We start from the raw sequence: 14,407 nt of genomic DNA, 5'->3' as shown, positions 1-14,407 counted from the left end.
TCTAGGGGAGAGGATTCTCTGTCTCTAGCCTGCTTGTCTATGCTCTTTGGCTTTTCCAAGAATAATGACTATCCCAGAAGCTGTCATGCTCTGGGGAGCTTCCTGAGAGGTACCACAGACCCCTCCATGGGTGCAGGAGTGTACCTGCAGTTATGGGACCTTAGAAAACAGGGCTGGAGAGGGAAGGGTGTTGCATGGCATAGAGCTTCCTCTGATTTCCTGGCAGGAGCAAAACCTTTGAGTTGGAGAGATGTAAATAAGGGTCAGAACTTTGGTAAGATAGTGGACTCCTAAGCTTGGGTGTTCAACTGCTAAAGGGCTGGAGAGGCATGGATTAGAAAGGCTCAGGCTCCCTGCACTTGAAGCTTGCTTGCTACTTCTCCGTATAGGAGAGTTATGCAGGAAGCTCTGATTGCCTAGGAGGGCTGGGGGACTCGGCAGGGGTGCAATAATCTATGTACTCAGATCAGTTTACAAGGCTGGGACCATACAATACAAGCTCTTGGAGGCAAGGGCTGTGTTTATCTCCATACAGTGTTGATCACAATAGGATCCTATTTCTGTTTAGGGCTTCCAGATGCAATGCTAGTCAATGCCTATAATAAACAATAATATTAATAATAAGTATTAACATGCCAAGCTGCAAATCACTGACATAGTTTTCTAATATTGTTGGTTACTTTCCAGTATTGTCCTCCAGTCTTACTGCAGTACATTATATACAAAAGAATTGAAACCCAATAATTGGCGTGTCGAGAGTTTAAAGGCATGATCACTTTTTTTTTTTCTAAAAATGAAACTGACATCACAACAAGTGAGTTCATTTGCCTAATGAACCCCGTGTCCAGCATGCTCACACTGTTCTGTATACCAGGACATTAGTAATTAGGCTGGTAACGAGGCTGCTGTTGCATATAATAACTAGTATGAAAATGTTAAAAGTTAAGCATAATGAGAGAAAAATGTAGTGAAAATGTAAAGAGTAGACATCAGATATGACATTTATTTTTACTCCTGGGAAGACAACTGAAAGGAAGACTTTAGCTATAATTCGTTTTTTCTGCTTTACTGAATCTATAAAAAGTCTACAATGATTTCGTCCTTCTGACCACAGTAATGTAGCTTTACATTTGAACAGAAAAATATCTTTAAATTTAGGTTTTAATTTCATTTCTGATTGCAGACATAGTAGAAACTTTACCCTAAAATAATATTTCTTCTATAGCCAGCTCCTTTTGTGCTACTGAAAGAAATAATAATGAGAAAGTATTCCAGCAGGAGGAGCTGGTTTAGAAGCAAATGGATTCCATGGCAACTCCTGACTCTACATGACACCTGATAACTAGCATTTATGTTGGAAATTGTCTGTGTTATCTTGTACCCCAGATCTGATCTTCTTATAAGGTTTCCCCCTCATTTTAAAGCAATAAAACATAGAGTTGGTGTGTTGTTGTTTTTTGTTTTTTTTTTTTTAATATAGATCCAAGAATTAACGTGAAGTGAAATGAGTGAGTTTGCACATTTGAGAACACATTTAAATGTGTGCTTAGGCAGGCTGTTTTCAAATTAATGTAATTAACTTTTTTTGAATTATTTCAGAAATAAAGTATTTGCTGAGAAACATTGATCTGTCAAGGGAAGAGCTGTATAGGATCAGAACGCTGGAACTGTGTTTTTTTAACATCATGAGATATCCATATTTATAGTTTGAAACATAACATGAGAAGATTCAACTGAATCAGACCAGAAGCAACTGAATCTTGCTTCTCACAGTGCTGAATGCACCAGGGGACTCTCATCATGAGCAGCTGGAGAATAACCTGGTCCTATGGGCATCCTGTCTGCAGTCAGTCGGCCAGTTTGACTGATTGATGATCTGAAGAATGTGGATATTTATTCTTCTGTGCCATGATCCAATCTAGTGTATGTGTGGGGCCTGACAACTGTTGCTGTTTGAGTGTGGAATATTTGAACTTGCTATTTTATACCTAAATTGAAAGGAATCTGTTCTTAAACTGTAATGTGACAAGCAATCTTTGTCTATGACAGTTCCAGTAGTACTTCATGACCAAGAGAACATTAGCTGAAATCAACCCTGGAGATGAAGTTTTCAGTAGACACTTTCAGGCCTGGATGGTTTCTCAGTTAGCTGCTGTTTAGCTGGTTTCTTGAGGGCCTCAGATGGTAGAAGAGCATAGTCTAGGCTTGGAAAAGAATATGGATCTCTTGTGGTCAAATGAAAACTGATTCAGGTTTGTGTTGCTCATCCCTCTTCTGTGCGAGTGAAAGAATGAAGAAAGTGTGGCTGAAAAAAACCCTGGTTTCATGATTGTTTGGCTGGGGACACGTGTAATTAGAGATGGTGTTCTAAGGTGCAGGTGAAGGGTGGCCAAAATGAGAAAGATGGAAGAGTCTCGGGTAGTCTAATCTTACTGCTAGGTGTTACTGATAGCATTTGCATTTACATATTGATGCCTCTTGAAGATGCCTAACACCATTTAACTTTTTGCCCAAGGGAAAGAGTGCTTGTTTCCTCTTCCTGTTCATACAGACAAGGTAGGCCTTGTTACTCACCTATCGCTTAAAACATGGAGTAATCTTCAGCAAATACACTAAATGGATGGGTAGAAAATGTGAAAATGAGTCTTGGTTTAACTCATCTTTTACTGTAGCTTACAATTAGATGCTGGCATGGAGTTCCTTCAGTGGAAAGCCTGATCTACCACAGAGATATTTGTGACTAGCACTTGGGATCAAAACTAAACTACTCTAAGAAGGGTTATAACAGATTACCTAGAAAAGGTAATGGAAGAAGGAGGGCAAGGCCACAATCAGACTTTGGAACACAGTTTGAAGATAAAGGCATAGAAATGGAAAAGGCAATGGAAAATACAGGAAGCCCAGAGAAAGGTGCTCTGAGTAGCACCAGTAGTAAGAAAATAATTTTTTAGCTTCTTTAGTAGGTGTGTATGTTTATTTTTATCTACAAGGGAAAAGAAGATACACCACAGAAAAGAGAAAGGTATAAATAAAACAGAAGCAATGCTAGACACTGAGAAATTAATACAGAGCTGAGGTAAGGGCTAAAGTTGAAAAGTGAGCATAATTATGGGAAAGGAAGAAGAATTAGAAAAAAGAGAAATTTCAAACAGAATTACTTGATTTATCCTTATTTCTGCATCTTATTTTGTTGCTGTTTCTCTTAGTCTGAAGTTTTTTAGTTTGGGGAAGAGATAGCAGAATAATGTTGCATTGGTGATCTGAGCTGGACAGCGATTCTTACATGAAAAGAAAAGTGGCAGAGATAAGAATGAAATAATAGTTGTGTATGAAGTGTGGTGTGCTTTTTTTTATTTTTATTTTTTTTTAATTACAGGAAAATAAAGGGGTATACATAAAGAAATGGAACAGTGGAAGTTAATTTTAAAGATAGTCTTCTCCAGTTATACATAAGCCTAACACATAGACAGGGATCTGATTCCAATCGGTAATCTCTTTGCTCTTCCAAAAGATCAAAGTGACATTTCTTTTCTGAATGCTAGTTTTGGTGGGTTCTTGCCTTCCTTTGATAATGGTGGCAACAGTGACTGCTAACTTCAATGGCTTGTTATGTTCATGTTAATACGTAACATGTTCATATTGCTATAATATTTATGTATAGGATTATACATACACATATAACATTGTCATGAGTTTATGAATACTTCCTTCCTTGAGAAATGTTGACATAACTGAGTACATTTTATTAATGTCACGTGCTATACTTCCAAATGTAAGGATACAGACCAGTTTTAAATACAAACTACTTATTCTTAATATCAAGTTGGTGTGATGTAACATGAGAGCTACAAGCATAAGCATGTAAAATGGAAAAAAGAGCAATATAGTTTAGAAAATGAAGAGCAAGCACTTAGTGATATAGCTAAGAAAGGATTTTAAATAGCAAGAATTTCACCCCTAAATGCACCCAGAGTGGATTTCAAGATGTGAGGTACTGAGATTCCCCTATCTGGTAAATATGGAAAATTAGGGTCTCTCAGATGGGACTGAATAACTGCATATGAAGAGGGAAGCCTAGCATAAAGATGGGACACAGAAATGTAACTTAAATTTGGTACCTTGCCTAAGACTACAGGAGAGGAGCTTGTCCATTTAGGATACGTTACTTGGAACCTTCCTCTGAAAATAAGAGGCTTGCTGTCTTTCAGAATGAGAGACAGATAGCTCTTGTGCTTTCTTAAAAATTCACTGCATTCCACTATCCCATTTGCTCCCATAAAAAATTCCCTCCTTCAGTTCTTTCTTCCTTTTTCTGACCACGTTTTCCCCTAATGTGCCCTAATCACCAGGTAAATGGTAGAGGCATGCTTTTGTGGAAGCTGTGCCATCATGCCAAAATATTTTAGTGTCATGAAAGCAGGTGAAATTCTGTAATAAAACCAAACAGGACCGTTGCCTTACAGCAGCCCTGTCTGCATGACTCAAAGCTCTGTCTCTCCTTGGAGATGGGATTCTTATCCTGTTTTTCTCACTAGGGATATTTTTTTCATCTAATTTCATCCAATTTGCAATTTTTCATGGTCTTGAGTTCTTAGTTTGTTCCTGTAAACTCAATGGTTCCTAATAATTAAATAACTTTAGGACATTACCTACCAATCCAATTCAAGAAAATACAATTTATCCCTGAATTAGAAATGTTATAAAATCTGCAACTGTTAATCTTTGAGTCCTAGGTCTGAGTGAGGGATTAGATAATACTAATGCTACTGTCTACTCACCAAATCCTTTGAAAGTAATAGCAGAAACTGAATTTGATCTGCTAATAATATATGTTGGAAATGCATTTCATCCTTCAGTCTCTGAAGCAAAAGGGCAATGCATCAACAGAAAAGAAACTTCAGCATATTTTTCAGTCACTTAATGCTGGGATTTCTTTCCAGGTTCTGTTTGTTTCCTTAGCAGCACCCATATTTCCCAAAAGATTTTCACTAATTTGATGAAAGTAATCCAGATGTTCCCCAAGACTTTCAGACAAATATGTAGGTACTATGTGTTTTTAAAATGAAGAAACAAAGTGTGTGACATTCTTGTCAGTATCCTTTTGGTGAGATTCATGTTTACAAAGGATAGAATATTCTAGCAATTCATCTGGACTGTTTATTTCTAAAAAAACCCCTATTTCATAACGATTTTGATCTTTGAAGGTCAGCTTTCCCTGTGGATACTGGTCCTGGGAAAATTTTGGACAAGGTTCAGTTTAGTTGAGGTGCATTTAAGTTTGGAATAGAAATTTAGGCTTCTGTTCCTAGTGTTTCTCTGGGCACACTCTCTTGCCAGCGAAGGAAGCTGAAGTATGACCTGGAAGGCTGATGTACTCGCCCACTACTGTAGGATGTGTGAGGCAGTGGGGTGGATATAAAGTTTCACATCCTGTAGTGGGGCTCAGGTGCCTCTGGCAATTCAGGAGTCACAATGCAGTACCTGAGAGCTAGCACCTGACTAAGAATCTCTTGCAAACCAGAGAGAAAATGGACTAAATGTCTAGTGTATCTTTCTTTGTGTGTTCCTGGTCTCAGAGTATGCGGTAACATTGATGCTGGTATTTTGATTTCAGCAACAAAAGGGAAGTGCTGTCATTGCATGTTCTGTGATTGTTTTTCAGGGAGGTCAGGATCATATCTATGTGCCAAAGACTGTGCACAACAACCTGCTTTTCTGTCCCAAAAAAAGCTAGACAGAAAAAAAAAATCACTTGCCACACGTCGACAAAATACAAATTATTGTCTCATGACTTTTATACTGCAACAATATGATCGTGCTTCATTCAGCTTGCATAACCCAAATGTCATTTCTTCTACTCTTGAGCACCTAAGGAGTTTGAATGTTATTGCTTTATGTCTCATGGCTTTAGGAATGGATGTGATTCTAGGAGACTGGTAGCATTTCTTGGCTTTATAGGGCTGGACTAAATTAATTTGTTGATTAAGTAAATTTTTTACCATTGCAACTACTTTAATTCATAATTTAGTTATGTTTTTTTAAAAAATGATTTAGCAGTCTTCTACCCAACTATCACTTCAAAAAAAGGTTAAAAAAGTATATTCATTTAGATCTATGTGATCTAGAAAGCTTAGATCTTTGATTAATTCTAGACATGCTTAGAACAGGTAAAATCAAAGAATTTCATCCAGACAGGGCGATGATTTTATTCGGAGCTGCTTTCTCCCAAAGGATACATAGTCCTTATCCTAAGAAAGCCTTTGTTTCAGCTTAAACTCTTATCTCAGAGTACAAGCCAGACTATTTTATTCTCACTTTTTCCCCTCCAATTTTCATTCTCTTCCCCCCATCCCCCCAACTTTACAAACTCCCTCTATTGGTAGCCATTTTCCAGTGATACTTGCCAAAAAAAAAAGTTAAGAGTTCTGCAATTAGATGTCTAAGTCAAGTCTTCAGAGTTACAGTGGTATGTATTCTTTCCTTGTTCTTCCAGCTTGAAGTGTGAAACAGTTTTAGGACCGAAAAAAGGTGGTGTTGAGTCAGCTGTTACCAATTGTCGTAGGTCTTGTAGGCTTATGGGATGAGAATGGAGTAATCCGGTTATGAATATAGCTGCAAGAAAACAAACACCTTTTGAGCAAGTTTGTTTCTGTTTTCTCCAAGTTATAAGTTTATGGCCAGACTATTGGTAAGACTGAACAGGTTGAAAAAGCTATTGCAGTACTCCTTGGATATGCTCCATGTGACATGCTGTGAAGCCAAAACCTGGGGACTATCAGCAGTGTTAGGGCAAAAGCCCTCTACTATTGCAGTTGAGCTACAAGATAGTGCCGTGGTGTGAAAAAAAAAAAAATGTTTTATGAAAGATAATTATTTGTAGGTGACAATGTCTGTGTTTAGTTTATCAAGAGGAGGCAAAAATTGTTAGCAAAAGTTTCAGAAACTTAACCTAGTTGTGATTTATTCTGAGTTACCGGGTAGCATTGCAAAAGATGGCACTGCAGCTTTATATACTGGGTGAAAGCAAAGTCTTAATCCTTTATGAATGTGTTTTGCAATTTCTAAACTTTTCATTAAGGGGTCTTCGTGAAGTTGTGAGATTCGATTGCCTTCTGGTGCACATACTATTGTATCTAAACTATGGAAGCTTGATTCTCTTGAGAACAGCAGAGCATGTATTTTCCTAATATCTGCAAGGGTGAGGGTGAAAAATGTCAGTGTTTGCATGTTTTAAGAGTTAAGTAAAAATGTGGGAGATGCACAAAGGCAGAACTCGTACTTGACTAGATGAATACTACATGTGTGGATATGGCCTATAACTATTTCACTATGGTCAGTTCTGAGCATTTAATTACCAAGGAGAACTGAGAAATCTCCCCATCCCTCCTTTCCCCCAGATTACTCATTCCCTCTTTGAATCAAGTCACTTAGAACTACAAACAAAAATTAAACTGGCAATTGCCTTAATCATACAGCTAACTGTGCTGCATCTTTTGCACCTGTCTTACTTAATATATTCTTGGAGTATCATTGCATCATATTTTGAGTTTAGTACAGTAGAGCCTTATGTGGTTATTTGTAGATCTCACCTTGCAGGAACCTAATCGTGGACCAGGACTTCCTCTGTGCTATGTGTCCTATAAACAGAGAATGAAATTCGCTTAAAGGTCCAATCCCCGAAAGCTGAGTTGAGCCTAACATGTAAGGCTGTATTGGCAGGGATGGGGGGGTTGGGATAGTACAGGGCATGGCCATGCCAAAGCAAAAGCAAGACACTAACTGGGGTAAACTGTAAAATAGTAATGTAGTAATAGTCATGTAGTCTCTCTGGGTACTGAGTTGAACTCTTTTGTTGTATTTTCAATAGGGATGAATCTTGCTTTGGTGTTGGTGATTGAAGGGGCCTTTTTATGGAGATGGCAGGATCCTATCAGTGTTTTTTCTAGCTCCCCCTTTAGTCATTGCAATCGTTTGAGAAAATAAGGCTTAATTGCAGAATATTCACAGCTACTAAGATGACGGTTTATCAGAACCTGATATTACTGTCCTACTACAATGAGTAATTAGTCCCTAATTAGTTGCATTTGCTGACAAATACCTGATGGGAACTCACCATGTGTTATTGGCGTCTGAAACAATTTTAACTTGTTAGCTAGAAGAAAGTGCTGCTGTAAAGTACGTAAGCCTAATTTTCCCACATTAGCACGGTAGAAACTCAGTTATTTCCATTTCAAAGTGCAAATTTGCTAGTGTGTGAAGAATGCTGTTGATCACATTTATCTAGAGATTTAGAGTGTATGGTGATATTTCTAGACTCCCTCTTCTACTGTTCTCCTTGCCAGTAATTAATAGCATAGCCCTATAACTATTTGTATGTGTCACATTAAGAGCGTGATTTTTCAAAAATGCCCAATTCACCTCTGCTGTCATTACAATTAGTGGGAATATTATTACTGGGAATGGGAATACTCAGCACAGGACACATTTCATTTATTCATTGGCTTTGTAGCACATGAACAGTAGCCAATGTCTGTCTGTACTCACCAACTCCCTCTACACCCCCACCCCCATTCTCATTTCTATTCTAAAATCTAGATGTAGACACCCCCCCCCCCCAATGGTCACATGATATTTTCAATGAGATCTCCATCTTGTCCTCTCATCTGTGTGACCTTTGTCATTGTGCAATGAGATGTTGCCAATTCTGTTTCGTACTGATCTTCTGCAAGGAGAAATACAAGGCTTCTACTTTTGGGTGCATGTTTTTATTGAGAGTCTTGGTAGGACAAGACTAAGCTGGAGTAAAAAAAGCAGCAGTGAAGCTTTTATGTTATTTCTGAGGAGAGATTTGATCAGAGAAGGTGATTGTGATTTTCTAGGAACAAAGATGAAGAAGAAAGGCTTATTGACTTGGGTAGTCCCGGATGCTAATCACATTGATGTAGTATGGTGCTCACTAGAAGACTGGAGTACAAGACATATTGTAAACATATTTAATTGCAGGATGGCATAATCACTGTGGAGAATCCTTTTCTATAGAGCTTGTTTCTTCTGTCTGGATGGAATCCTCGTAGGAATTATTTACACAGAGACTCATTTAGTGCAAGCAGTACAATTGCTTTCCAAAGAAGTTTCTTTAATATAGAAGTTCCCTTCAGACACTTCATGAAAGCAGCTTAACCTCTTGCTGCTACCAGTATCTGACATTAATAATAAACTTGGTTAGTTCATTCTTGAGCTTTTGCAAATCACTTCAGAAAAACGTGTCAAAATTTCTGCAGATGTAAGTCTTGCCACAGCCTGCTGAAGTGCAGTGTGCTCCAAGAAGACACGTCATTTAACAAGTTTTTAAAAAGACAGGTGGGAATCAAACATAGCCAATGGAACAGGCATAGTGTGTAAGTTGAAACAGAGTGACCGTTCTCAGCAGCAGCCCTACTCACATTTTTGTAGCTCACATGTCTGTTGGGGCATCCTATGGCATCCAAACCTTTTTGTCAAAAAATATTTCTTCTCATGAAGAATTCTCCCTTCTCAGAAAATAGTTTGGAAGAGAGAATTCTGAACACTTATGGTTCTGACTTGTGAAATAGCAGGGGCTTGATCAGCTAATTAAACTTCAATATGTAAGTATTTACCCTGTGATATTGGCATACCTGCACAGGGTTAGCAAAAGTGACACAGAACCTGTGGAAAACTTGCTGTGTTCTGGAGTGCCAGTTGAAATAACTGGTGATTTTTAAAGTGCATTAGACACAGTTAAGCAACTGAATTGCTTACCTGTGACGAAACAGGTAATAAGAGCTCAATTTGGTTACCTGAATGTAGATACCTAGGGCCATTTCAGATGCCTTAGGTGACTTGAGGCATCCACAGAGAGTGACATATATAGCAGCATCATGTTTCGCATCTGATATCCCTCTGCAAATGGTATATGTTCTTCTGGAGCTGAATGTAGAGGCCAGGTGAGATACTGCATATTAAATGGCACTAGATATCTACACGTAAGCAACTCGAAGGCAATCTAGCTGGAAGAAAGGATACCTACAAAAAAGGTTTATATAAGAATCACTTATACCTCATATGAAATGGTAATTTTGTGTAAAGCACACTTGGATGGATGGGTGACTTCTTTTTACACCTGTGACTTGGCTTTCTTGTTACAGATTTTTTTTTTCTATTCTCAGCATTAGTTCAGACTTTTTAATGGAGACCTTTAGGATGTGGAAAAAAATATATACGGTTTGCTTGTATTACCTTCCTTTGTCCTGCTTCAGTATTTACTACATAAGCTAGTGTCCATACCATGTCATAGAAAGATTAAGCTTAAAAATACCTTCTGTGATAATTTCCTGGCCCTGATATGGATAACTGTCTCCAAACAGGTGTGAATGCAGGGTCTGCAGGAAGTGGAAGGAGCTAAAGGGAAGTTTACTTTACATGAGATGGGTGGAGGCAAGACAAGAGAGAGTGATGATTTAAGAACCAGATGCAGTAAATAAGCCTCTTCATAGAGAAGTGATGCCTGTTAGACCATTCCATCGAACTGTCTTAAAAATATCACAGCCTCTTTTTCTTGAGTGAGGGAGGAACATGGGAATTTGGATTCAGGCTGTGATGTGCAAGAGCAGATGCACGCGTGATACCTTATTCTTTCTATAAGCACTCCCTAGAACACTGGAATTATGGAACTTAACCTTTCTTTAAATACAGCCTATTCAGTGAATGTTCAAGCTTTATACTAGGCTCCAGGATGGAGGTTGATGAGAGACTTCCTGAAGTTTCCTTCAGGATGACCACCTAGAGATGGTCTCTAGAAGCAAACTAATGATCAGGAAGATGAATTTCGTGTCAGCTGCATAAAACCCTGAATTCATCTGGATGAAATTGGGGCCTCCAAAGATTCAACTTACAAGAGTAAGACCTGCATGATGCCACTGATGGATTCAGTACTTGGACTAGAACCAAAATCTTCAGTGAGGTTCTAAACAACAGATTGCATTGTAAAAACTCCTTAAGAGATGGGTGATGGCTGTACACACCCAAACCTGCTCCTGCTCAGTACTGCTGTGATGCTATTATCAGATTAGGATAGGGGAAGGCAGAAAGGTTGAAGCCACATTGGCAGACTTAAATACATCTTGATAAATGAAACATGCATGTTTTTTGTTGCTCTTTCCAAGTTTTGGACTGAGCAGGTGGGCACTAAATGCAGCTGCCCCCACAAAGGGGAAAACCAGAGATAAAATAAAAACCTGCTTGCAAACTGGAATGAGAAACCTGAACATTAAAAATTTCTGTATGTGCTGTTAATTTGTTCACTTATCCACAATGGTGAAAGTTACATCACCAAAGCATTTATCTCTATTTTTTCCCTCCCCGTGTTTAATTTTTGTACTTCTGTTAGCTATTCTCACTTTCCACCATTAGATATCACTGGATTGAATGTATTGATTGTTCCTTCTAAGCAGCTGTTTCAAATGCATCAGAATTCCTTCTCTTGGATTCTTCAGATAAATACATATTCTAATCAATTTTCTTGAATTTATTCTGTGTTACTTCAGACTTTGGCTTCATGAATCCAATACTTTTGTAATACCCCCCACCCCCCCTTTCAAATATGTTATTAAGAAATTTCACCAAGCTATTTATATTAAAAAAAAAATTACCATGGTAGGAAATTAAATACAATATTTCCAAACCAGAGTACAAATGGTACAAATGACATTACAGAAACTCCTTAGTTGATTAATAAAGAATACTGAAGCTATTGTCTGTCTGCAGTTAGATTATTTTGTGTTGTGCTTTTAGCATCACTATGTTGGTATGTTATTTGACTGTGGCATAGCTCTTTTTCCTAATAAATTAAATTTGTTGAGGAACAATATATTGCTTAAGCAAAGAATTTTCCCAAAGAAAGGATTTAATTTCTGTGAAAATTTACTTGCAGATTAGAGCAAACAATTATCTTAAAAATGTGCACACGACTAATTAACTGTGTGCATAATTAAACTTTGGCTACCAATTTGAAAAAAATCCCGTTTGCTGTGTGACGTGGCACCACATTATTTTGATACAGTCTAAAAGGCAAAGGCGGCAGTTCCGTCATCTAGCAGGCTGTAAATACAGTGACAACTTTTTCCATTATTGTCCCATTTTCTTAGGCAATAAAGTCAACCTATAATAATGAAATAAAGCATTTTTAACAACATCAGGTGATGTGAAGACCTCTGAAAACACTCAACTACAGAATTATTTTAAAAACTTTTCTTACAATTTAGAGATGCCAGATACATATGAAATAGTTAACTGCTGACCCTTTGAAATCCTTCTCTTTGCTGCAATGTAGTGCTAGTGATGCCATACCTAGAGTACTGTGTCTGCTTTGGGGCTCCCCAGTGTAAGATTGATACGGACATACTAGAGCCAGTCCAGCAAAGGGCCACAATGAAGATGAAGGGACTGGAGCATCTCTCATATGAGGAAAGGCTCAGACAGCTGGTACTGTTCAGTCTGGAGAAAAGAATGCTCATGGAGGGACCTCATCAGTGTGTATAAATACTGTGTAAATCCAAATAAATACTGTATAAATAGTGTGTAAAATGGAAGATGTTAACAAGGAAAGAGCCAGGCTCTGTCCAGTGGTGCCCAGTGACAAAGGGCACAAACTGAAACACAGGAGGTTTCCTCTGAACTGCATGAAACACTTTTTACTGTGAGGGTGACTGAGCGCAGGTTGCCCAGGGAGGTTGCAGAGTCTCCAGCCTTGGAAATATTAAAAAACTGTCTGGACACGGTTCTGGGCACCCAGCTGTAGGTGACCACGCTTGAGAAGGGGAGTTAGACCATAAGATCTCCAGAGAGATCCTCAGCCATTCTGTGATTCCATGTGGGTGCAGCACCACCAGTGTCATTTTCTTCTGGAAAACTTTCAGGCAACAGCTCTGCCATATTCTTTCATCTGGTGAAACACAATGGAAATGATAGCAAAATGATTCCTCAGAGAGGTAATGCTTATCGGCTAAATGCAAAGCTGAACAAGTTTAACCGTTAATACACAGTTTAAAATCCAGTCTGAATGAAGATGCATGATGTTTTTGCAGTATGTTGCCTCCAAGTACTCACACATGCAGCATCTTGAATCCCCTTAAGGCCGCAAAGAGGACTGCCCTCAGGATGCGTACACCTAGGTAAGCATTCTCATCACTGCACTGTGCAGAAGATAGGTGCTGCTTCTTTCAGAAGAAGTTTCAGAACTTCTCCTTTTAGATTTATGTCTTGCAGGTGGAAGTGCCTCCATGGTATTATCGCCGAGCTGGGCATCTCTTAGAGACTACCTCTTGTCTGGCAGAAGTCTTCCTTGCTCATCAAGCCATCTGTTGCAAACTGAAGCCTCGCTTTTACTTACAGAATGTAGTTGCCCACTTTAGCACTGAACCCTAGAACAGGACACCTGATTTTATATGCCTTAATCCTTCAAAATTCAGGAAAAAACACAAAGGAAATTGTAAATATGAAATAAATATATGTGGCGTGTATATATACGTATGTACATGCATGTAACGGGTAAACTTGATGATCTATATAAATTGCATCATTGCTATACTGCAAATATTTTATATTATTTATCATGCCTTTATAACCAGATTTACTGTTTAATAAAAATCTGTGAAATTTTTCCTTTAGAGTGCCTTCAAAATGTAGTATGTGTAAGAGGAGGGTATTGTTAGTATACATGTCATATTTTACACTGAAAAATCTAATGCAAAACATTCTTATGGAGATATTTTTATTAAACATGAAATATAACACATTCATCAATATTTTCAGCAGTTCTTACACCAAATTTTGTATTTCTCCCTATAAGTTAAAAAAGATGACTATTTAAACTACCTTAATACATAGGCTACAGAACACTTCTCAAAATTAAGACTATAGCCCAAAATTTGCACAGATTACAGTATCTTTTAGTCTTTTGTTTAGATGTGTCAAAATTCAATTAATGATATGACTTCTGAAAGAAGAAAGATGAAAGAAGAAAAGATAAGTCTTCATAAAGGAGTAAGGCCACTGTGGCTAACTCTGTGTTACCAGAGTCAATACAGTAGTCATTTTCAATTTCCTTGTTGTCTTGAGGTTTGAAGTTGGTTCTACTAAGGCAAACTCATTTTTGGATATCCAGAATGACCTGATGTCTTAGCTGCACAACCAGTTCCTTTGAATGGATTTTTCAGATCACCTTACTTCACAGCCAGGTGACACACAGCATCAGCCACCTCTGCTGTGACTTGTGCTGAATTACTAGCTGGTATAATATTCAGGTAAATATCGTACTGTTGGTCCATGCCAAGGTAACTGTCACTCATGAGATACAATGTGTAGATACACCTAAAATGCAAAAAGCAGA

General features: G+C 38.1%; 1 protein-coding gene across 2 annotated transcripts in view; it reads right to left on the bottom strand.

Annotated features, from left to right (window-relative positions):
* Positions 1-13,772: 13,772 nt before the first annotated feature.
* ASCC3 (activating signal cointegrator 1 complex subunit 3) overlaps positions 13,773-14,407 on the bottom strand; it is a 284,673-nt gene continuing 284,038 nt past the window's right edge. For both annotated transcript variants that reach the window (XM_080390028.1, XM_080390029.1), the window contains exon 42: positions 13,773-14,388. In XM_080390028.1, the coding sequence (XP_080246154.1) occupies positions 14,241-14,388 (148 nt within the window). In that variant the 3' untranslated portion in view covers positions 13,773-14,240. The remainder of the gene's footprint in view (positions 14,389-14,407) is intronic.

Source organism: Falco punctatus, assembly GCF_963210335.1.
Source record: "Falco punctatus genome assembly, chromosome: 5".
Classification (NCBI taxonomy): Eukaryota; Metazoa; Chordata; class Aves; order Falconiformes; family Falconidae; genus Falco; species Falco punctatus.
This window is presented reverse-complemented; position numbering and strand designations above follow the sequence as displayed.